General features: G+C 44.9%; 1 protein-coding gene across 4 annotated transcripts in view; it reads left to right on the top strand.

Moving 5' to 3' along the window:
• Window positions 1-3,188: 3,188 nt before the first annotated feature.
• Window positions 3,189-25,660, top strand: part of CACNA1H (calcium voltage-gated channel subunit alpha1 H) — a 577,698-nt gene continuing 555,226 nt past the window's right edge. For 3 of the 4 annotated variants that reach the window (XM_088464812.1, XM_088464813.1, XM_088464811.1), the window contains exons 1-2: window positions 3,189-3,494; window positions 5,719-6,032. In XM_088464812.1, the coding sequence (XP_088320938.1) occupies window positions 5,734-6,032 (299 nt within the window). In that variant the 5' untranslated portion in view covers window positions 3,189-3,494; window positions 5,719-5,733. Of the gene's footprint in view, window positions 3,495-5,718; window positions 6,033-18,922; window positions 19,043-25,660 lie in introns of those variants that run through there. The other variant, XM_088464814.1, reaches the window with a different exon arrangement.

The raw sequence follows: 25,660 nt of genomic DNA, 5'->3' as shown, positions 1-25,660 counted from the left end.
GGTAATCGGGTAGAATATAGGGGAGGTAATCGGGTAGAATATAGGGGAGGTAATTGGGTAGAATATAGGGGAGGTAATAGGGTAGAATATAGGGGAGTTAATCGGGTAGAATATAGGGGAGGTAATCGGGTAGAATATAGGAGAGGTAATCGGGTAGAATATAGGAGAGGTAGTCGGGTAGAATATAGGAGAGGAAGTCGGGGTGGTCAGGTAGAATATAGGGGAGGTAATCAGGTAGAATATAGGAGAGGTAGTCAGGTAGAATATAGGAGAGGTAATCAGGTACAATACATGAGAGGTAGTCAGGTAAAATATAGGAGAGGTAGTCAGGTAGAATATAGGAGAGGTGGTCAGGTAGAATATAGGGGAGGTAATCGGGTAGAATATAGGGGTGGTAATCGGGTAGACTATAGGGAGGTAATCGGGTAGAATATAGGAGAGGTAGTCGGGTAGAATATAGTGGAGGTAATCGGGTAGAATATAGGGGAGGTAGTCGGGTAGAATATAGGGGAGGTGGTCGGGTAGAATATAGGGGAGGTAATCGGGTAGAATATAGGGGATGTAATCAGGTAGAATATAGGGGAGGTAATCGGGAAGAATATAGGGGAGGTAATCGGGTAGAATATAGGGGATGTAATCAGGTAGAATATATGGAAGGTATTTAGGTAGAATATAGGGGAGATAATTTGGTAGAATTTGGGAAATGTATTTAGGTAGAATATAGGGGAGGTAATTTAGTAGAATATAGGGGAGTTAATTGGGTAGATTATAGGGGAGGTAATCAGGTAGAATATAGGGGAGTTAATTGGGTAGAATATAGGGAGGTAATCAGGTAGAATATAGTGGAGTTAATCGGGTAGAATATAGGGGAGGTAATCAGGTAGAATATAGGGGAGGTAATCAGGTAGAATATAGTGGAGGTAGTCACGTAGAATATATGGAAGGTATTTAGGTAGAATATAGGGGAGATAATTCGGTAGAATATGGGAAATGTATTTAGGTAGAATATAGGGGAGGTAATTGAGTAGAATATAGTGGAGGTAATCGGGTAGAATATAGGGGAGGTAATCAGGTAGAATATAGGGGAGGTAATCAGGTAGTATATAGGGGAGGTAATCAGGTAGAATATAGGGGAGGTAATCGGGTAGAATATAGTGGAGGTAATCGGGTAGAATATAGTGGAGGTAATCAGGTAGAATATAGGGGAGGTAATCAGGTAGAATATAGGGGAGGTAATCGGGTAGAATATAGGGGAGGTAATCGGGTAGTATATAGTGGAGGTAGTCGGGTAGAATATAGGGGAGGCAATCGGGTAGAATATAGGGGAGGTAATCAGGTAGAATATAGAGGAGGTAATCGGGTAGAATATAGGGGAGGTAATCGTGTAGAATATAGTGGAGGTAATCAGGTAGAATATAGGGGAGGTAATCGGGTAGAATATAGGGGAGGTAATCGGGTAGAATATAGGGGAGGTAATCGGGTAGAATATAGGGGAGGTAATCGGGTAGAATATAGGGGAGGTAATCGGGTAGAATATAGGGGAGGTAATCGGGTAGAATATAGTGGAGGTAATCGTGTAGAATATAGGGGAGGTAATCGGGTAGAATATAGGGGAGGTAATCGGGTAGAATATAGGGGAGGTAATCGGGTAGAATATAGGGGAGGTAATCGGGTAGAATATAGTGGAGGTAGTCACGTAGAATATATGGAAGGTATTTAGGTAGAATATAGGGGAGGTAATCTGGTAGTATATAGGGGAGGTAATCGGGTAGTATATAGGGGAGGTAATCGGGTAGTATTAGGGGAGATAATCGGGTAGAATATAGGGGATGTAATCAGGTAGAATATAGGGGAGGTAATCAGGTAGAATATAGGGGAGGTAATCGGGTAGAATATAGGGGAGGTAATCGGGTAGAATATAGTGGAGGTAATCAGGTAGAATATAGGGGAAGTAATCAGGTAGAATATAGGGGAGGTAATCAGGTAGAATATAGGGGAGGTAATCAGGTAGAATATATGGAAGGTATTTAGGTAGAATATAGGGGAGATAATCAGGTAGAATATAGGAAAGGTATTTAGGTAGCATATAGGGGAGGTAATTGAGTAGAATAGCCTAGGGATGTTCAGAAGATGGTTTGGGACTGCTTTGGATTGTATACTGTACAGACCAGGCACTTCTCACCTTATATTTCTCTATAGCTTAAATATATATTTGTAATCCTTCTAAGGTACAGTGCCGTGGCTTATTTTGGTGCTATCACTATAGTAATACTGATTGACTAGCTTTTGGTCCAACAAATCAATTCACTTGCACTAAGCTTCCAAATGTTTAATTGATTAAATGTTTTTTTTACAAATTAAATAAAAGATCATTAGTTATATTATTGTATTATTATTACATCTATTAGTAGTAGTAATTAGCTTGCTAACACTGACTAGTGTATTGCACATATATAATTTATATATATATATATATATATACAGTATATAATATAGTATATAAATTATACAGACGTGCACAGAATATATATATATATATATATATCTAACTATACATACACACACATACATTCTCATTGTACACAAGTATTATACTGTAGTTATTTATGTCTTATGTGTGCGGTTTGGTAGTACAGGCTGAGACACTGACACAGCAATATACACACCCCCACATGCAAACAGCTGAATAGCTGCACATGTTACAGCAATTAGTGTGGTGATAAATATGGTGCACAGTCCTCAGGCACACATGTGTCTGCATGGTGACAGTCCCCAGCTGCCATGCACCTTCAGAGCCCAGACAACCTCACCTGAGCCCTGGCTGGGGGGTGTGGGAGGCAGCCTGGGGAGTAGGGGGAGGGGGCACACTCACACCCTGCCTGGCTGCCACGTGCCACCTATACTGTACATGCCACCTCTAAGCAGCAATCAGAGGGAGCTCCCAAATCCTGTTTTACCTCTCCAGCATCCTTTCTGTCACTCCCCCCCCCCCCTCCTCCATTCCTCCTCCCCTCCTCATCCCCCTCCTCATCCTCCCCTCATCCCTAGCTGTGCTGTCTCTCCTCCTCCCTCCTGGTACATCAGAAGTTTCCTGCCCAGTTCTGTTAGGCTTAGCTGGGCTGCGGAGTGACTGCCTTTCCCTAATGCAAACAGGCTGAGCTCACAGACACCCCAGTATCATCCTTCTTAGGAGCAGAAGAGGGTGGCAGACTAGCTCTCATCCCTGGTCACCTGGATAAGGGAAGGACAAGCACCCCTCACCTGGGATTGTTCTGGATATACAGTATCCAAGTGGGATTTGTACACTCAGCATCAGCAACTACTACCACTGCACCTGGTGCCCCTAACCCTGCACCTGCTGGATATATACATTACCTGGAGCTGAGGGGGGGTCTCTTAACCCCTTACTCCAAACCCCTCATTATTACTTTTGGGTTTCATGTAAACTGGAGGTGAGCTATGCTTTTGGGAAGCCAGGACTCCGTTAAATCAAGGTAAGGGCACACCTCAGCACAGGTAACTGGAGGGGTGGGCTGCACACACTGTACCCTGAGTTGCCAGTTAAGAGGGGTGGTGGGGAAAGTGGGTGTCATACTGGCATGATACCCTCCCTTGTATATTCTGCAGTCTAAATGATGTACTTCTGCCCCCCCAGTGCCATAGGGTACCCAGTGTTTGGGGTACCATCAGCAGGTAGACTTATATACTGTGGGTAGGTGGTCTTTAGCCGGGCTTTAACCCTCAGAATGCCAGGTGGCATGGCATTCACCACGACCTAATTCTACTTTAGCCAGTGTTTCTTTATTTTTTTTATTATTATTAGTGGCTGTACCCCAATATGTGGTTGCGAACACCCCCAGCGACAAAGAGGAAGGTCTTAGTTTTATGTGCAATAAGACCACATACTGTAGAATGTTTTGCAGAATCTGCCTCCAGCCTGATCCCCACCAGGAAGGGGCTGAAGAGAGAGAGAGGGGGTTTTATGTAAGGCTTAAGTTAACTTATTTACCATGCACATATGCTGTACCCAGCTAGGCACATCAGGAACCAATTCCCAGTCTGCTCAAGTCTTCGGCGTGTTTTCTACTTTTCACAAATATGTGTTTCCTAATTTGGGCACAAGCAATCATTTTAAGCCTTCAAATAACATGGCAAAGGCGAAAGCATCTTGGAATATATATAGTATGTATAATACGTGTCTACCGTACATTGACTGTCTGTAAACTGTATACATTACATGCCTAGCCTGTGCATACTCATGCTTTTAGACAGCATACACACTATGATCTATAGGATCATTATAAATCTATTAATGTATTATGAATGCATGTGTACACTGTGTACCGCATCTGTCCATAGATCTTGTGCACATTGTATATGTTGCAGTGTATATTCATATTTCACATGGATATTCTTTGTGTATATTGCACATTTTTTCTGTCTAGAGCAAGATACTAGATAATGTATGGATGTGGGCGATGTCCGCCCCTCGCGCTGCACAAGTATACTCTGGCAAAGTATATATAGGACCTGGGTTTATCACTGTGTACAGTAAGTCATGTATAGAGGGCATGCTGTACTGTATACTGTGCCTCCCGTTGTATATACAGCACATGTTCTGTCCATTGACAGTGTCATTAGCTGCAGGATTGCATTTCTGCACTTTTGAGTAGAGGATGTGTTATAGGTGGGCAATGCGATGCCCATGTGGAGGGTCTCTTGGCAGCTGAGCGTAGAGATGAGTATTAGGGAGTGCCCGCTGCCAGACAAAGAGCTCCTCTTACTTTTTCTCATGCAGAAATCATCTCTCATTGCAGGGAGAACATCTTGTCATTAGTGAAGTCACTTGAATTAGACCTAATTGGGGACAGAACTGGACTTCATGTGTGTCATTTGTGTTTTATGTGTTATTACAGCCTCACACTGAGGCAATATTCCCTTTATGACATTATCTGCTCCTTGCCCTGCTCCTAATTGTATGTCTCGGCTACGGGTCTGCGCTTCCCTGTTCTCATTGTCTGCATTCCCTTTTCCTCTTATTCTATCCCTGTAAACGCATGGGTTTGTCACCTCATTCTTTGATGTTGTTTTTTTTTTTTTTATGTATATATTGTATTCGTTTGTTTTGCTTTCTCTTGTTGACTGTGCTTTTACCTTTTGTTGTCTTCTGACACTTTTTTTGTGTTGTTATTGTCTCTTGTTTGGCAAGTCTTTAGATTTTCCCATTCTTCAGGATGTTGAGTCCCTCCGAGCCTGCAGCCAGCTTGGAAAACCTACGAGTGTGGACCTTAAACTCCTACCCCGGGTCTTTGTAAAGAGTTCACCCTCACCAAAGTCCCTACACCAAGCTTAAATGTTCCTAGATAGCACTGACCTTTAAACAACTCCCAGGGTGGAACTCTACATAGTAGGATAAAGTTTGAGCTTTCCCATGTCACATCATAAGGACTTTCAGTACAGTCCAGGATCTTCCTATTCCCTCCATGATCTTGAAACTCTTTGTGGCTTACAAAGTGCACCTCTTTATAACATGAGGGTAGTTTAAAACCCTAGGTAGTTCTTATTAAACGTACAGTATTGATTGACTGCTTTACTATCATCCCTTTATACTCGCAATTGACACTGTCAACCCTTACGTTGCCTCTTTGCCCAAATGCTTGTATCTGGGGAGTTGAAAACTGGTGGACTTACATGTTGCCCTTTGCTCCTCTACCTCAGGTGCCGTTTGCTATCATGACTGATGGCGAGAGAAAAGAACCTTTCCAGCCGCTGGCCGGAGACGATATCAGGGTTCCCATACCCCCCATGCCACAGGCAGGGGATCCTGGCGAGGAAGACGATGGGGGAAGCGCTGAGAAGTCAGCTCTGGGAAGTTTGGGCTCAGGGGAATCTTCTGGCAGAGGTCGGGTCCATGGTCAGGGCTCGGAGGAAGGTGAACAGGTCCCATACCCGGCACTGTCTCCCACTGTATTCTTCTGGCTCAAACAAACCACAAGGCCACGCAGCTGGTGCCTCAAACTGGTCTGTAACCCATATCCTTTCCAATGTTACTTGGAACCAAACAAAAAGGTCCTTCGAAATTTCACAGGCCTCTCATGCAGGCTGGGGAACCTGGTAGGATGAATGTTGTTCTTTGAATTGTCTGATTTAAAGTGTCTCCTTGTGTACTAATGAAATACTTTATGGTTCTCGGATCAAAGTCTGCAATGGAAAGAACAGGGCTGCCACCCATCATGTAGAGCAAGGTGACTCCCAGTGTGTGGTGTAGAGGCACTAATTTGCAAAGTTGTCAGGCCGTTAGTACGGGTTAGATATCAAGTTGGTTTTAAACCACTGGTAATTCGTAGTGAAAAGTCCTGATTCTGGAAACCCTGTTCTTTCTAATTTGTTGAACACAGGATTCTCAGTTGTGCGTTTTTGGAATTGTGTTTTTTGTTGTTTATTATTCTCTGGACTGGGTTTATGTTGGTTGCAACTGTATCTCTGTTCCTTTACCTCAGGCATCTTCTGTACTAGAGGCTTTCGCTCTTTACCAATGTCTCTGCGTCTGGGATAAAAAAGCAAAACACATTTATGTACTGCTTAGGAGCCAGATTTGCCCAGGATGAAACAAAATAACTTAAGCCAGAAGGAAAGGCAAACTGTGCTCCTCCACCTTCCACCCACCATTTCCATTAAGCGTTTTGACCTAGTTGATTCCCTGTGTGAAACTGCCTCTCCGACAGGACTGGAAGTATGGGAAGGTCGGTTGAGGCAGTAGCCTAGGGTAGTAGTAAGTGTTGGGGGTGCATTCAAGTGATTGGTTGTTGTATAATAGGTTACTGTTGTTTATTCAAATCAGTCATAGATCATAACATAGAAGTTCGGGGTATAGAGATTACATTATGGTGTTTGAGTGGAAGCAGTTGAGAAAATGTAGCTCTTCCGGCTTCAGCATAAGATATCCGGCCCTCCTGGGCAACATTATCATAAAATGTTTCTTGTACCGAACATGTTCATTAAGTTGTATTGTAAATATGGTGCCCCGCCAGGTTCCCCGTCAGGCTTAAAGTGGGCGCGCACACATTAGCGGCGGCCATTTTGTAGGCTAGAGGTGATTATCACTATGATTATCACTATTTGTCAGGAAGGAACTACAGTAGTGCCTTAAGGTGCGCATCCACTTCTAATCGTACAGTCATTCCTGATTCCCTGTAGTGCCTACACTGAACGATATGTCATTCAGTGCAGACACCCTCCCTCATCCCTGAACATGGTCAATCTGTCGTTATCGGCAGATTGACCGGCATGTTCAGGCGATGAATGATGTCGGAAACGACCAGCAGGAGCGCGCATTGCTGGTCGTTTCCGACATTTTAGTGCACGATTAATGAGCGATTGAACGATAACGATGTTGTTATCGTTCAGTCGCTCATTAATATCGCCTAGCGGATGTGCGCCTTTACATTTTAGTGCTGTCTCCAGTTCCTCGTGAGCTTTTAGCTAAGTACCACTTTACCTCACACTATGGCTGCCTACAATGTGTGGGGAATGGAATATACAGCTCTCTCGCTGATAGTTTGCAATATACAGTTCTAATATGTATCTTTGTGCAATATACAGTTCTACTATGTATGTCTGGATATAATGTGAAATAAACACATTTTCTTTGGTTCTTCTACTTGGCACAATACTTGGGTCTAGATTTTAGCAGACAGACAACGATGTTTATATTGCATTCTGTCTTTCGTGGTTTCTCTTGCATTTTGCTGCAGGCTTCCTATGTTGTTGTGTGGATGGGTTAAAGCAGAGGTTCCAAAACGCGGTCTTCAAGGCTCCCCAACCGTTCATGTTTTAGAGACATCCACGGTTGAGCACAGGTGATTTAATTAGTACCTCAGTCAATCTGATTTAACCACATGCGCTTAACCATGGATATCTCTAAAACCTGAACTGTTGGGATGCCTTGAGGACCGCGTTCACGAACCTCCAAATTAATGTTTAATTATGTCATGAAATTGAACAAACCCTTATCATCTCCATACAAGTTATTTATGCTGTTTTTCGTATGAGCCATGTTTTTTATATTACATTTTGCAGACCGGAAATGCATCATGAATATTATTTTACAGGAATGGACAAATCCGAGGAGCCAGATAGCCAATGCACATAAAAAAATCAATGCTGGCCCCTAACGTTTGGAAGTAATTTCTGTTTACAGTAATGTCAATGGAAATTTACCTGTGCATCAACTGAATGTCATATATAATATGTGTGAGTGTGTATATGCATAAATATGTAGTAATTCCTGGTGGAGTTGTGATCAGATTTTAACTCTTTCCTTTCTGGAAAAGAACATTGCAAGGCACATGTATGAGTTTTGTCTGCCAGGGGTGCGCCAACTGCGGGCATGTAAAGTGCACCTCTGTATTATGTTTTCTTCTATTTTTAATACCCTGATTAATCAAGACGGCCTGGGAAGTTTATCCCAGACTCCTACCCCTATCATCTCCATTCTTGCGGATAATAAGAGTGTTTTTTTTTTCTTGCCCAGCTTCTATGTAGGTTCTTGCAAACGTCATCAGGGCTTGGGGCTGCAAGAAGCTAAATGTACCACACACAGTCAGCCTGCAAAGCTCAGTGTCAGACATTAACCAGCCATAAGTAGCGATGTTGGTGTATTATAAATGTGCATTGCCCTGGTAACCACTAGGAAATAATGCATGTCGTGTAAACAGCGCCGTTGCTGATAATAATTTTAAGTTAGATGTATTGTATATAAAGGCGCTGGTATGAAACTGGAGGGGAGAACTTTTTCCATTATCTGAGGATGGTTTAGCAGTAGTGCAACATAGCAGCTTCCTAATTATGTTACTGATTGCTGGCGCTCGTTCAGGACACTGAGAAACGGTACACGCCATTAACCATACCGTCTCCTCTGCCCCTTTAAAGCAGCATGACATCATTAACTGTACATTGCCCATAACGCCATATTAGGCAACAGCCCCGAGCGGCTGGTTTGGTAGAGAGTTTTTCAAGTCTTTTGTGACTCTTTGCAATGTCATGAAAGCAATGGAGATTGGGTTTAGGAGAAGCAGGCCTGCTGTTTGGTGAATAGTGCACAGAGGGATTGTATATAAACGGTGTCTTTTATACACATGGATAGACGTTCTGCTTGTCAGGTTCATGAAATCCAGGAAACATTTCTGGAGATTGATGGCCTGTTCTGATCCAGACTTTGCATGCAAAGATCCCATTCCCTCTGGGAGAGAGTCAGATCCTGTTTTCCCCATCCTGTCCTGGATACGTGTGAATGCAAGGTGCGAGTCTCAGCCGGGGTGCCTCTGGGAAACGGACAGATGATTCTCTCTCAGCAATTGCAAAATGGGTGCAGGTATTGCCGGTGATCACATCCTGTGGCCCTTCAGCTGTTATAGGAACTACAAGTCCCAGCATCTGGGCAGTGCTTGCTGGGGCTTGTACTATAGGGCCTGATTCAGAAGTGAGCGTGGCTGTGTTTTCTTTCGGATTCGCAGATGCGATAATATGCAAATGCCAGGATCCGCCGCCCCTCCCCCCTCCCTTGTGTATACTTGCGAGTGTCAGACATCGCAAGCCCCGAGACACCCGCTTTTCAGTGTCCGTTGGCAGTGTAAATCTGCCGGTGCACTCAAACACTCCACAATCGCCGCACCATCTCGCGATGATCATCGACACTTATGGCACCCCATGGCTAGCACAGGAGGACTTTATGTTAATATGGCCTCTGTGGCTGCGGCTCTGCGTTTGGGAACTCAGTCGCGTTCACCGATACGCCCGTGACACTGCCATAACACGCCCATGAGACGGCCATTTTTTTTTTGTTTACTTCAGGCCACCTCCCAGGAACACCCATGGCTTTCCGCTGCCAGCGCAAATGGGAGAGATTTTGTATGCACCAGCTGTGTCCGTGAACACTCGTTGGTACTCATGGCGACGTTGGGCTTTCCAGGACTTTTTCCGCGCATGGTAAATAATTGCTCAACTGCGCAGACATAGACACTGCGTCCACCTCTGAATAAGGCCCACCATAGTTCCAAAACAGCTGGGAAGGGGGGTGCTTTCAGAAGTTGCTGTTTAGCGTGACCCTGCACAAGGAATTGTTTAAATAAAAAATTAAAAAAGTTAAATTTTTAAGACTTAAGTTACCAAATCGCTGAGGGAACAGCGCACACGATCATTATATATCATTGGCAAAAATTTGAGTAGCCTTTAACATCATACTATCCTAAGTGGGAACTTCATACCTGGAGATTTGAGCTGCGTATTACGGACCTGAATCAGCACGGATGGCAAGGCTGCATTCGCACGCGTGCGCGAACCGTCCACTGAGATCGTAAAGTGATCGTAGGTAGCATGCAGTCCCTTCTCATAGTCCTGTGTGACTGGATCATGCAGCCAACTAAGAAACTCTGCATTCTGGCTGGACCAAATTGCAATTTTATAGCACCTATCCTTGTGTATCAATGCCTATTTCCCTATAGATTGTAAGCTTGCGAGCAGGGCCCTCTGACCTCTATGTCGGTCTGTTATTACCCTGTTTTGTTCTATAAATATTTTCAATTGTAAAGCGCAGCGGAATATGCTGCGCTATATAAGAAACTGTTAACAAATAAATAAATAGTAATTGACATGAAGTGACCGTTTGGGGGTGGTGATTGGGGGTTCGGCGGAACGCAATCGTCACTGTGCGTTTGAACGCCATTACAGGGGCGTGCATAATTAAGCCACTGCGAATGCATACGCAGCTAGAGGTCTAGATGGCGACAGGAAGCTTAGCAGTTTGTGAGTGAGGTCATGGTCAACCACAACTGTGCGTATGAGTCTGATGTTACTCGATGTTACCGATGTTTTTGCTGATTTGCGGATGTATGTAATGGGAAGTGAGCAGCTTTATACGGTGGCTTTATACCAAATTGCCAGTATAGTCATCCTTAGCTGCAGCTCTTTTACAGGGACTCCCAAAATCCAGGCTTGGCTATGATTTCCCAAAAAGAACACGGAGCGTAGCATCACCTGCCGGACACTTGTCCTCGCGGCTTGCGGTAGCCACATGCCCAGCTGGTTGTGACACAGCGACGGAGGTTATAAAACTCAACCCTCAGTAGCTCCTGAAATGCACACGTTGTGAACCAATCTCATTCCTGACTGTGAGGGAAAGATCCGATTTCAAAGCAGGAGGACGCAGCTGCCTGGGAAGTCTGCAAAGACCACAGGCAGGGGAGCTTACATGCAGGCACATAATTAACAAAGGAAAAAAGAAAAAACAGTAAACAGTTGTGGTTTGGAGGGGAAATAAAAATATACAACTAGCTCCTTCGTGACCTCGACCTTATAGGGACATGATCTATATATCAGACCTGTCCAAACTGCTGAGGTGTTTGTAGCTACTGCAATAATCTTTCATTGCCCCCTGATTTATGTCAGTATTAAACGCCATCATCCGCTCTGGGTTTATTGGAGGTATGAATGCAACAGTGCCTCGTGCCTCAGTGATCTTATTATTAGTAGTAAAATGACAGGCTGAGCAGGGCCGATTTAACATTTGTATGGTCCTCAGTGCAAGGCATTTCTGGGGCCCATGGCTACCTCCCCGAGTCACCCACCTATATTCTAGCTCTGGCACTTAATATTGGTTAGCCCACAAAGTTCTTACTCTCCATGTTTGACGACAAACCGTTACGTATCAAGGTTAGATTCAATGAGAAGTGGAGAAGTTGCCCATAGCAACCAATTAGCGCCTGTCATTTCAAAGACATTGCTAGATAAGTGACAGAAGCTGATTGGTTGCTTTGGGCAATTTCTTGATAGGGATGGCCATCGGTGGTGTAACCATCAATGGTTACCATCAATGGTGAAATAGCAAGTAACCATCGATGGTTACAAACTGTTCACTGGATGACCATCAATGGTTTCACCAACCGATGGTCATCACTGTCTTTTGACTCACTGGCCCGTAGGCCAATCAGGACATGGGGTGGGGCTTCGTGGGTGCTGGTGGCGGAGCTATGCACTTGGTATAAAAGAAAACAAGAACATTCGGTAATGCTTTTACATCAATGAAGGGAAACCACTTGGTTCTCCCCCACCGATGTTAAAAACATTCAACATCGGCCATAAACCATCAATGATTTTGAATCATCGATGGTCGATGGCCATACCTATTTCTTGACTTTATCTGTCCAAGGCTTGATACATCTCCCTATCCGTGTTATCATTTATTCTTTATGTTTTGTGTCTCGGCATCCAGCTTTTGACTTATTAAACAGAATATAGACTACATTTTTTTTATTTATTTTCTACACAATATTGTTTTATGGTATAATATATATAAAAGCCAAGTATTTTCCGTAATGCTTGTTCACAGTGTGGCCACTATGGGAGTTATTTGAGTGTGTTTGCAGCTGATTCAGTGTAACTTTGGCCTATTACACAGTTTTGCAGACATCACTTGTGTCCATGTAAACGGGACGATCATCGTTTGCTGAGTGTAGAACAATCTTGTGTTTTTATTGAACTTGTAAACTAAAGGAAATACACACTAATAAGCTTAATCACAGGCTATATCCTGAAAAATTTACTTTCCCTGAACATTTTTAGAGAAGTATGATTTACCGAATATGTACAGGTGTATTGCCCATATTTAATGTAACGATTTAGCTGGACCGTGGTCACTCTCATTGTGGGCAGTACGCTTGTGTAAACCCACAAATGACTTAAGCTGGGTATGCATTAGACATCTATCAGGGCATTTCCCTGTTCTGGCAATGCCTGGGTTGGGTGATTGGCAGGGATTTTTAACATGTTCTATTTCACCGATCTCCTGAGAAATTGCAGATCATCGAAGTCTTCTAATTGGTGGATCAGCACCTGGGTATCGGGGATTGGCTCGCTAGATGTATGGCCCGCATTTGTTGTTACTGAGCACCTCTTCATAAATAACGTCCTCTGGACAGGATGCATCAAGCCCAAAATGCGATCAAAACTCAGAAGACTGCCGTTCCACATTTCCCACATGCAAAACTCAATAGAGCTTGTACCCCATAGGAAACGCCATCTATGGATGGCGTTGACTAATAGATGCCTATGGGGTTCTTATCGCATAATTCCCCCCAGAGGTATCAAATAGGATCCCTGCCAGCGTCTACGGAGGCTCGCGCATGCGCGGAACGACTCCTGGGTAATAAACCCTTTAGTCCTCACACCGCAAAGGACAGCTCTTATGGAAAGACCTGTCCTTTGCAGTTATAATCGCTATTGTACATGCATATGGCGTTACTAAATGCCACTATGCATGCCATCAGTGGGGGGATGTATTGCATCCAAAATGCCATGCTTGATGCATCCCAACCCTTAATCTTCCATAAAAGAGGGGAACAAGTAAATATTTTAGTTCTCCACAGGAGAATAAAGGCCCTCATTCAGACCCGGTCGCAAGCGCCGTGCGCTCGCAACCAGGTCGATGTTTTGGTCCTGCGCACGCGCAGCGGCCGCACTGCGCATGCGCAAGCCCCGGAGCGAGAGAGAAACTGTCTCGCTCCGGAGCTCACTACAAAAGGGGCGGCTGTCGATGTTGATCAACAGCTCGGCCCGTTTTGTAGGCGGGGCGGGGGGGTGGCTACACAAACGGAGGCGTTCCTGACGGAACGCTTGCCGTTTTGTGGACGGCCGCACTGACATCACCAGTGATGTCAGTGGGGAGTTTCCTGCTTGATCACAGCACGAAGCTCCCTGGGGCTTGCGGTTGCCGAGACCCAACCTTAGGGTCTCATCGCAAGCCGCGATGGTCTTGACCATCGCGACCATCACCCTGGTCGGTCGCTAAGCTGTGGGTGGTAACCCACAGCTTAGCTAGCGACCAGGAGGCTGCACAAAAAAAAAGAAGCGCCCGCCCTCATTCAGAGAGAGCGATTGCTTCTTGTGACCTCCACTTGAGTCTTCTAGTGGAAATCTGACAAAACGAAACACAGACCCCATGTTTGAAGGAAAAGCTGTTTTTTTCTTCTTGTCAGATCACCATATGTTCTGTACTTCAGGTATCGGCCGCGTACAGAGCAACATTATCATGTAGTAGCGTGTGAGGGTCTTTCTCAGTGTTCTCCTTTGATTAAAATATCTTGATAAATGTCAGTGTTAGTAAACATGTCACAGGTAAAATACAGAGATTGTCCATGGACCAAATCTAAAACACAGTCCATCACGTGTCATCGTTTAACCCTAGGAACAAGCTTTTTATGGCCAAATAAATCAGGCTTGCCGACATTCTGGCTGCCTCCTACGGGAGGGACCAGCCAGGTCGGCATAGTGGGGGGGGGGGGCGTGGCAGGTATAGGGGGCACAGCTGGGCGTCATTTTGGCCCCGCCCCGCTACACATTGTCGACATTTACCAGCATTGTGAAGCAGGTGGCATGGTCATGATGATGAGATTCAGCGTGAATCACGTCATCAGACCCCCCCCCTACTGCGAGGGTTTGTGTGGGGACTGCGGGGGGTCTGGAGGGATCGGTGGCAATTTTGGACATAAATACACATTACATTTTTATTATTATTATTATTATTAAGATAAATGAGGTCATAGCCGTCCTATGTGTGATTTGTCCAGTCAGGTTGGTTTATGTTGTGTTAGAGACAAGCTAACCTGACCAGGTAACGTTTACAAGCTCCTGTGTAGTATTGAGGTCTGGAAGTGTATTCTGTTTTATTTATACTAATATAATAAGAACGTTGTGTCTGTCTGTCTGCTCCAAGTTGGCGCAAAAACGACTGAACTGTCTTTCATGAAATCGGCGTCATTGTGTAGTGGAAGCCCCTAGACATAACCTGCACTTTGTGCCATCTCCATCCGTCTAGCTAAAGACGAACAATAACAAAAACAACATTTATTGACATCAATGCAAGAGATAGGTTTGGCATACATGCCTACTTTCCCAGAAGTCGCGGGAGGCTCATGAATTTTCGGGTAACCCCTGCACCCCCGGTAGAATAGGTACTTCTCCCGCATTCCTGCCCATTTCCTAGTGAAGTGGGGAGCATGGGGAGAATTTCCACGGCGGTCGGGGGTCTCCAAGTAGGCGTCGGGGCTTAATGACGCAATTCCACGAGAATCACGTCATTTAGCTCTGCCTCCTTTTTAAATATGCGCAAATCACGGCAATGTACCGGGAGGGGTGGTGCTTAGTGATGCAACACATCAGGCCCCACCCCCTAATCGGCACCCACCTGCTTCTCCCCGGGAGAAAAAAAAAGTGGGCAAGTATGAGGTGTTGCACCATGCTCGTGGCCGGTAAGGGGTGGGCGGGAGAGTTGCTTTGGGCCCGCGTTCACTGGAATAGGACAGGTTACATAGCAGTCTGTGCACAATATAAAGAATTGTGAAGGAATAAGTCTTGCCAGTTCCGCTGTAAGGTATGATTGTACACAGGGCCGCAACTAGGGGGGGCTAGAGGTGCACGTGCACCGGGTGGCGGATTGCAGGGGGTGAAAAAAGCTGACTCGAGGTGGCTTGGGGGCTGCAGACTCACAAAACGGCCATCCAAAAATGGCCGCCGCCAAAGAGGCGACAGGTGCTAGAGGTCCTACTGGACCTCTAGTGTCTGTTAGGCCAGTGCAATGCACACAGCATTCCCGGCTGAGATACACTGGGGCCGGGGAAATGGGGCTGAGAGACGCACTGGGGTCAAGAGACGCACACTGGGGGGTGCAAAATTGCTGCCTTGCACCGGGTGACAGATATCCTAGTTTCGGCCCTGTTGTACACTCTCCATGTGCATTGTGGCCTGACCTTACCCAGATGCCTATTATAGTTTCCCCCAGTACCTGGTTGCTATTATCTTATTGGATTACTGTGACCGACCTTGGCTTTTTACCTGTCCATCGACATTGCTGCTTGCCCTGTCTTAGTGTCTGTTACGACCAGTGGCGGCTCCAGAGGCGGGGCTGCAGCACAGTCCAAAATTCAAATAGAGGAGCCACACCAACTGCCACCCCAAACGCTGCCAAACATCGCTGACCGGGACTCACTGGCAGTTGGTGTTGCTCCCCTACATGAATTTTGAACTGTGTTGCAGCCCCTCCCCAGTTCTTACCTTTGGGATTCCGGCAGTCGGGATTCCGGCACTGGTATTCTGATAAGTGTCGTGATTCCGGTGTCAGTATTTTGACCGCATCCCATTCTGTACTGTATTTTATTGACAATGGACCTGATTCAGCGTTGTACGCTATACCAATTTTTTTTTGCAGCTGAGCGATAATCGCCAAACTGCGCATGTGCCTTAGTTGCGCAGCGCATGTGTTAAAGTACTTTACCGTAGTCGCTCGTAACAACAAATTACTAGCTAGGTGACTGACAGTTAGGGAGCATTTGGAGGAGGTAACGGGGAGTGGCGGCAAAGACTGCGATAATCGAAGGATCCGATGCTGACCAATATGTGGTTGCTTACTCAGAATAGCATATTTATAGACTCGTTTACACATATGCGCCGGGAAAAAGGGCTATTTTTTACAGCACTTTAGATGCCTTTTGTTCATGAATTTCTACCATGTTTTCCATGTGCTTTTGTTGCATTGTGCTTTTTTTGCAACACACCCTATTGTGCCAGCAGCGCTCGTTAAGGCAAGAGAAATGGGTCATACCAAGTTATAAAATTTTAAATGCGGCATTTTTATCTAGAACACAGTGCTGGGGACAAGATGCAGCGTAAATCATTCATCCTATCTCTAATGAGGTTTTCAGACGATAGCTTCTGAAACGTGCACTAACAGCACATAGGTGTGATTCAGCGTCAGGACACGTTTATGTGTTACCGGCTGGAAGTGTCACAAAGAATCATAATTAAAAGAAGACGCCTAAAGTGAATTGAAGAAATGCTGTTGTAATTATTTGTGAACTGTATTGTAATTGTAAGTGAACAAGATTAGCTGTAATTCAGTTTGATGGGTTGTTGCAAAAAAATGCATCACGTGGCTCCAGAAGAATCTCTCATTCGTGGCCGAATACGTTCCCTGTTTCTAAGCAAATAATGCTTCACATTGTTAAACGTTCTTCATGTCATTCTATTATTCACCTTTTCACGGTATAGCAATGAGAAAAAGGACTTCTCGCACCCATAACATTTGCATATAGAAAGTACACGTATTTGCCTATTACAGCAGACTGTGGCGTGCAAGGAAAAACTAGCGATATTGCTGGTCGCAATGTGCCATTCTGGAAGGGCTCATCGTGTCCATTGCCGCTAATTGAATTTCTCCTCTTTAAGTTTTGAAAAGATTTAAAGGCAGCGGTCCTCTCTATGAAGCGCCTACCGCTGCTAATGCTGCCAGGGTTAAGTAGACCTTCGCTGTGCTAACAGTATCTCATGATGGTGTTACTAGGCAAGACAACTTAAATATATAATTAATTTTATTTTTTGATTGATTATATTTTTTTTTCTTTTTTGTAAACACTGGACATGTTTATTCAGACACAGGTTTGTGTATACTGTATGTCCTGACGCAAATGACAAGGAGCTGCTCCCATTAAGTTTGGTAGCCCATACATTTCAGTGGGGTTTCCAGCATGCACGTGGGAGTCACAGGGACGAGATGCAACAAATCGTAGCGGCCCTGTCCTACAACTTTTTGCCGTGATTTCAGTGCTAAATCTTCCACTGCCTAAAATAAGCCTTCACCCGTGCCATCATTCTGCAGCCTGACACACTCTATTATGTGTTTTGTGTTTGTTTTCGCAGCCCGAATTCTAGGGGTAGTGGAACTGTATTTGTTTGTATATCACATCTGTCTTGGGTAATACTGTACACTGGTTGTTGTTTGTGGAGTGCTAGCTAGAGGGCGCTGCAGGAGAATCAGATTGTTCTAAAGAACAAAATCCCCCGGGCCCAGTTAGACATATAAAAGCTTCATGTATGCAACCAAGTAATGGATGATATATACTAAGCTGGGGTGTGCGGGTGGAGTGCCCCCACTCAGCAGGGGATGTATGGCTTTAGCACCTCCGCTCAGCAGGGGGTTATGGGCAGATCGTCCCCACTCAACACTTAAATATTTTAAAAACTATAATTTAGTGGAGTACCATCTTTGCCAACCTAATGGTCCCACTATAGTTGACCGTGCTCTCTAATATCCATGTTCTACGTATCCTAGCATGCACTGGTAGTCATTGTCTGGAAGGGCTTGCTGATACTTGTGGCTCTTCAAAGAAATAGCAACCCTTCCAGTCAGTGTGTGCCATGCATGCTGGAACATGTAGTGCAATTAGTACATTGAAGCTGTTCCTAAGTAGTTGAAGCAGAGAGGGACCGTGGAATCACAGCCGGATGTCAAACCTTGAGTTTCTCTTCCCACTGACACTTTTCATGTGAGGACCGGCGAGCCTAGACATTCCATTCAGGAGGGCATAAAAGACCCCCTTATCGAGAATCGTCCCCTTGATGTTACTGAAAGCTGTATATACATTTTCTAAGCCATGTTTGAGGCTTGCTAGAGTTGAACATTAATGTGGTAACCAACTGACCATGTGTAGCTGATAAACACGGAGGAACATGTACATCTGGTTGCCAACAGCTCCGAAAAATTATTGTCTTTAGATCCGTAACCTGTTTAACAGAACATTGAATGGATTAATAATTGTGTTTTTTTTTTGCATTTGCACCTGCATCTATCCCTCTGCAGAACAAACAAGTGCTGAGCCTGGCTCCTCTTGGATCTGATATTTACATTTTGCACACCTTTTGCCGCTGCTAAGGCTCGTCCCCAGGCCATTTGCACTGCACTGATTGTTTGACTATGCTTTCTGTTTACACACTGACATCTCGCTCTCTTCCCTGGCTGGGCAATTAGGGTGATTTATCGATGCAGATAAAAACCTTTAAACAACTTGCAATAGGCATTTAAACTTTGTATCGGTGATGAATGCCTGTGTCTGAGCAAACACACCACCAGGACTGTAACCTCGCTGCGAGACGGATGGGATTGCTAGGCGTTGCCGCAGGTGCTGCAGTAAGGCAGAGCCAGTGGGCTGATTACAGGGTAAAATCATCCACTGAGTCACATGTACAAATGTTACGTATTATTATTGGGGTTTTACAGCCATTTGCATTTTTTTTCCCAGGTTGAAGTGTTTTTGTTTTTTTTTTGCATAAAAAGAGTGATGAATGTATTTAAACATTTATTGATTTTTCAGTAAAAATATCCAATATGTAACTGCAGCCTTGTGTCTGAAGCGAGTTGATTCATTATGGGCTGTAATATACAGTATATTGGGTGTTTATGGCTCTATTGGGCACTGGGTATTTGGTCTGTATTATATTATGTTATTATATGCTGGGCATTTGGTTTGCATTATCTGCTGGGTATAAGGCTATATTATATGCTGGACATGGGTTATAGATGTCCAACGGCCATCGATGGTTAACAAACCTATGGTAGACGGTCTTGCCATCAATAGCGGGGATCCAATGGTTCTCCACCATCGATGATACAGAGCCCCAAAGTTTTTTTCTCCTCTTTCTACTTGGCGCTGGGACGCAGAGCCTAGACCCCCCCCCCCCTACGATGTGACCAGCGAAACCCCACATCGAAGGTTCCCCTGTGGAAGGTTTTAGTACTCTGTGCTAACTAAAGGCTTCATAATGCATTGTTTGGACATCTGTTAGAGTCCGTATCTGGAGATAGAGAGTCTGTGAATGTCCCATCGGCCCTTTTGGTAAGAGAATATTCTTGGAACTTTTGACCTTCACACATCCAGGGCTGTGTTTATGTATGGTTGTGGTGAAGCATATTTTATCCAAAAAGTCAGATTTGTTACACTCGACTTATTGTAAGCAGCTGTATAAACTGAGATGTAAACTTCCTCCTCGCCTGGAATATCTTACACACACCTGCCTCCAGCACAACACAACGTCTTGGCACCGTGCTGCATATAGGTTGACTGTGATAGTGTTGGGTCGCCACTGATTTTCAGCCCAATAACCAAGCCACCACTTCCATCTAAGAATATCCATACAGTGTGCAGCACATCTCTCAGAGGCCTATTCATCATTGGAGGCCGTATGGCCCCCGGTGATTAAGTAATGGTCTAGCTGCGAGGGATACTTAAATATCTAGCTCGCAGCGGGGGAAACCTGACACCGGAGCAATTTATCATTGCTCTGGTGCTCCGAAAAGCAGCTGTCTCCTCGGTTAGAAACGCAGCTACACAAGTAACTGCGTTACTTACCGTATATACTCGAGTATAAGTCGACCCGAATATAAGCCGAGGTACCTACTTTAACCCCAAAAAACTGGGAAAACTTACTGACTCGAGTATAAGCCTAGTGTGGGAAATGGCAGCAGCTGGTAGTGCCCCCAGTAGTAATTCCCCCTGGTTGTGCCCCCAGTAGTAATCCCTCCTGGTAGTGCCCCCAGTGGTAATCCCCCCCTTTTAGTGCCTCCAGTAGTAATCCCCCCCTTTTAGTGCCCCCTGTAGTAATCCCCCACTGGTAGTGCCCCCTGTAGTAATCCTCCCCTGGTAGTTTCCCCAGTGGTAATCCCCCCTTTTAGTGCCCCCTGTAGTAATCCCCCCTTTTAGTGCCCCCTGTAGTAATCCCCCCCTGGTAGTGCCCCCTGTAGTAATCCCCCCCTTGTAGTTCCCCCAGTGGTAATCCCCCCTTTTAGTGCCCCCTGTAGTAATCGCCCCCTGATAATGCCCCTTGGTAGTGCCCCCTGTAGTAATCGCCCCCTGGTAGTGCCCCCTGATAATGCCCCCTGTAGTCATCGCCCCCTGGTAGTGCCCCCTGTAGTCCCCCCCCCCCCCCCCTAGTAGAGAGAGACGTGAAAAGAATAAAAAAAAAATAAACACTTACCTTAAACTCCCGCTCCTGGTCCCGCCGATGTCTGCTCCTCCCGCCGCATTGCATGGGAGAGACGTCGTCATGACGACGTGTCTCCCATCACCCACTGCGGGAGCCGGAAGATGGCTCCCGCAGTGGGAGCAGCAGCAGCCGCTGAGAGTCTGACAGAGTCTGACAGGTATACGGTACCTCTTCCCCGTCGGCCCGGATATTCATGCATGACCCAAGGTCACGCATACGCAAAGCGCCGGGGTGGTAGTGAGGAGGCGGTGGAGGGATCAGCTCAGATCCCTTTTCGCATCTCCGGAATTCCTTCTCATAGGAAGGAGCGGGGATCCGATGACAAGTGCCGTCTGAAGATGGCGCTTGTTCTCGGAAGCAGACTCTGAAAACTTTAAGTTTTCGGAGTTTGCTGAATATCAGGTGGTCCTACCGGACCCCTGATGATGAATAGCCCAGTAACCTAAATATATAGAGTTTCCGCAGGGTTACCGGGTCATTTATCGTTTGATGAATAGGCCCCTTACAGTGTAACTCATATTACATGGTGCACATTTGTTTACGTACTTTCTATTTGACTTTTTACTTACTCTTCATCGATCTTCATCTGATTTTCGGATCCGCTGTCTCCGCGCCGGAGCAATGATGAATTGCTCCAGCACTTTCGGCAAGTTGGAATGTTAATTATTGGGGTCCTCTCAGACTCCAATAATTAACATAAAGAATAGAGCACTAAGAGGTATATTTACTAGAGTGCGGGTTTTTAGAAGTGGGGATGTTGCCCATAGCAACCAATCAGATTCTAGTTATTATCTTCTAGAAGGTGCTAGCTAAATAGTAAGTAGAATCTGATTGGTTGCTATGGGCAACATCTCCACTTCTTAAAACCTGTACTTTAGTAAATATACCCTTAAGACTCTTAGGGGTCTATGTACTTAGCCTTGGGGTAAATTTACTAAGATGGGAGTTCTATTAAGAAATTATGTTGCCCATAGCAACCAATCAGATTCCAGGTATTATATTCTAAATGGTGCTAGATAAATGAGAAGTAGAATCTGATTGGTTGCTATGGGTAACATCACTTCTTAAATAGAAATCCCATCTTAGTAAATTTACCCCTTGGAAAGAAATAAAACCATTCTTTCCTACTTTTGGAAAAGCATTTCAGGGAGATTATGAAAGCAGCGCTTATGAGCGCAGCGGTGAAGTGGGCGTGTACTGCTACATCTGAGAGGCGTGTCATAATACTGACTTACATCCAAATGTAAATGAGCCCCAAAGCAGTTAGTAACTATTTGTTGAGGAAAACACGCTGAGGGGTCTATTTACTAAGCAGTGTTAGGAGATAGAGTGATAAGGTGCCAGCCAATCAGCTCCCAACTGTCATCTCACAGGCTGTGTTTGAAAAATGACAGTTGGGAGCTGATTGGCTGGCACCTTATCACTTTCTTATCACTGTTCACTCTGTCTCCTAACACTGCTTAGTAAATAGACCCCTAATACTGTTCAGAAAATGCATGTAGCCATAGGGATCATTATGCCTTATAACCAATGCAGGGAAATGATAGTAATGATCCTATTTGAATGTATATACCTGTATCTCTGTTTTTTATTTCTATAACAGATAAATAATGGGGGTAAGGTGCAATCAGGGAGATTGGTAGACTTTTCAGGGAGTCAGGGAGATTGCTCCTATTTCAGGGAGTCTCCCTGACAATGAGGGAGCGTTGGCATGTATGGATAAAGTGGGTGAAGATAAAGTACCAACCAATCAGCTCCTAACTGTCATATTTCAAACTCAGCCTTTAAAGTGACAGTTAGGAGCTGATTGTTTGGTACTTTATCTCCGTTCACTGTATCACAGAATCCAGCTGTTTACACTTGCTTCATATGAAAAAAAAAATAGAAAATGCATCTTAAATGCAGAATGTTATCACCAGTGTATACAGCCTTAGGAGCTAGCATTGTATATACGGTGCTGGATCCTGCCATGGTTGAAGCACACCTCCCAAATGTCCCAATTTTGTTGGGACAGTCCCGATTTGAGGTCTATGGGCCTGATTCAGAGCCGCTCGTAAGCGGACGCTCGTTCGTTCCGAGCGATGTTCGCCCAACTGCGCATGCGTACGGATTGCAATACGCATGCGCGAACCAGTCAGTGCGGCCGAAAATCGTGTGTTTGCTAAATAGCGATTGCCTGCTATTTTGAGTGACAGGAGGAGGCGTTTGTGGGTGGTAACAGGGGAAGGTGCTTGAAAACGGGGAGTGGAGATCCGAACGCAGGCGTGCCAAACGGTCAAAACGGGAGTTTTAAGGGTGTGCATAATTAAGAAAGCAGCGTCATCGACCACGTCACTTGGTTGTTTTATAGTCAGAACTGCTCGCATGATTGTGGTAGGAAAAATCAACGACAAGAATAGCGAGCAGTTCATACGCTGGATTAATCTAATAAATAGCGGACATGACGTATGATGCGAACGGCCAGGGGATGTTTTTTTCCAAATTACGTTCGCATGTTTTGTTCGCTCGTTCAGACATAGAGGCGTGAACAGACCGCAAAGAGCGAACGGTCAATTTAAATAGCCGGCCCCTTTTTCTGAACGAGCGAGTGCAAATAGCGTCCGGCTCTGAATCAGGCCCTATGTCCTGTTGTCCCATTCATATACTGCCACAGTGCATGCTGCATTCAAGAGTAGCTTTTAGGTGAGGGCAAAGGGCTTGGGGCCGTTCCAGCGCATTGGAAGTGCGAACACACCTCCTTCCCCAACTGAATAAATTGGTGGGTGGTAATGGCTATGGCATAAATGCACCTGAGGCTGCAGCATAATACACACTGTAGGAGCCACATACTGTACAAAGGTCTGTGTATATAATGCCATCTCCAACAGACACATGCACAGTGACCCCAGCTGCTATCACACCCGGACATTTTATCCTAGCGCGTTGCTTCCTGGCTGACACACAAGCAAAAAAAAGATCCTTTTGACAGAACCATCAAAACGCTGACATCTTTTCTTACCCCTAAATCTCCCAACACACGGCCACTGATGCAAGACAGTGGAGTAAGTGAAAGGCATCAAACTGCCTTTGAAGCGTGTTAAAAGACGATGAAATGATGAAATGTATAAAATGTTCCTAGTGCTTAGCGGCATTTTGTATCCATCTGATTTAACAACAAATAGACAATTACAATAAATGTATATTTTTATTTCATAGTAAAAACTCCTATAGTAAGTATTGCATATTGTGTTTTTCAGGTGTAATAAAAAATGATGTGGTCTTTCTGCATCACTCTCTACGTTTCACACATTTAGCATCGCCAAGTACTGGAGGCAGCCATTTTGTGGGCTTGTACTGTATAACTGTACCATGACTGGGTATTGGCTGTTTGCCTCTTTGGGTGGTGGTAGTGTGGATTGCATAAGTAGTGCCCTAGGGTGAAAAACCAAGCCATAGGTCAGTCTCTCCCATCCAGGGCCGTTGCTAGGTTTCTCAGCACCCAGGGCCTCCCCCTGAACTTATATCAAAAAACACCAGCGGGAGGGTGGTAGGCGGGGTTAGTCTGGAGCCGGCCGAACGCACTGAATGTGCCTTCGAGTCGGTCCTGCTCCCATCTAATATCTCCTGACGGGTGTGGTACCAAATGTCAACAATCAGAATGTCGACACCAGAATATTGACATTCAGAATGCCGTCATGAACGTTATGGTTATATGTCAACATTCACAGTGCCCACATGGACATAATGTCGACATTGCCAGAATGTTAACAGTGTGAATGTCGACAACCATCACTGTCAACATTTGTGTCTGTCGACATTATGCCCATGTTGGCATTTTAATTGCCAACATTCTGACTGCTGACATTTAGACCATGTCAACACTCTAGTGTCGACATTCTGATTGTTGCCATGGACATAAAGTTGACATAATGGCTGCATACTCTCCCCTCACTTATACATGCAAAAGCTGCATTATATAAAACCAGAAGTGACCAAACCACGGCCCCCCCAAATGGAATATTTAGTTGAAGCTCCGCCCATTACTTTACATCCCAAATATCCTAAAATTAATCAAGGATCTAGTGAAATTGTGGGCTTACGTGAAAACTGGGAGGAGTGTCATCAGAAAGTGGCTGTTTTGGAGATATTCTGAGTTACATTAATGGCCTTAATGGTGCATTTCCGTAAATTCCACCTCATTTTAATGTCCGCAATTTAGTGCTCTTGGAAGATATTCAGTGCACCTGTGAGTTAATAATATTATCAAAGAGGGGTCACTGCATGCAGGTTTGAAAACAGTAGAACATGTACATATAATAATTTACATGTAGGCAGGTCCAGCAATAAGCAGCCAACGCTGATGATAGAATTGTGGGCAGGTCATGTTAGTTGGATAAATATATGATAATGATTTATTTATTTACAGTGTGTTGTATTTGCAGTATACACACTTTGATAATCACATCAGCCCTCTGTAGTACTAACCAGGGGCGCAGAGAGCTGATTGGGGCCCGAGGTACTGTGGGGGCGTGTCCAAAGCCAGGATGCGTGGCATTGCCCTCTCCAGAAAAAAAATAAGTGAAGATACTAAGGGGCCATATTCAATTGGAGGTGAAAAGTCCATTGCCGGACTTTTCGCCATCATCGGAGGTTTTGGAAGTGAAAACTTATCGCGCTCGTCCCCACGATTGCCCGTATTCAATTTCCATTTCGGCGAAAACGGGACCCGGCAAAATGGAAATCGGCGAAAAGTCCTGTCATTTTACGGGGAATCAGCCTGACACCCCCCAAAAGATGCTCTGACATGGGGGATCAC

This window comes from Taudactylus pleione, unplaced genomic scaffold (assembly GCF_031769625.1).
Source record: "Taudactylus pleione unplaced genomic scaffold, aTauple2 ptg000061l, whole genome shotgun sequence".
Taxonomy (NCBI): Eukaryota; Metazoa; Chordata; class Amphibia; order Anura; family Myobatrachidae; genus Taudactylus; species Taudactylus pleione.
This window is presented reverse-complemented; position numbering and strand designations above follow the sequence as displayed.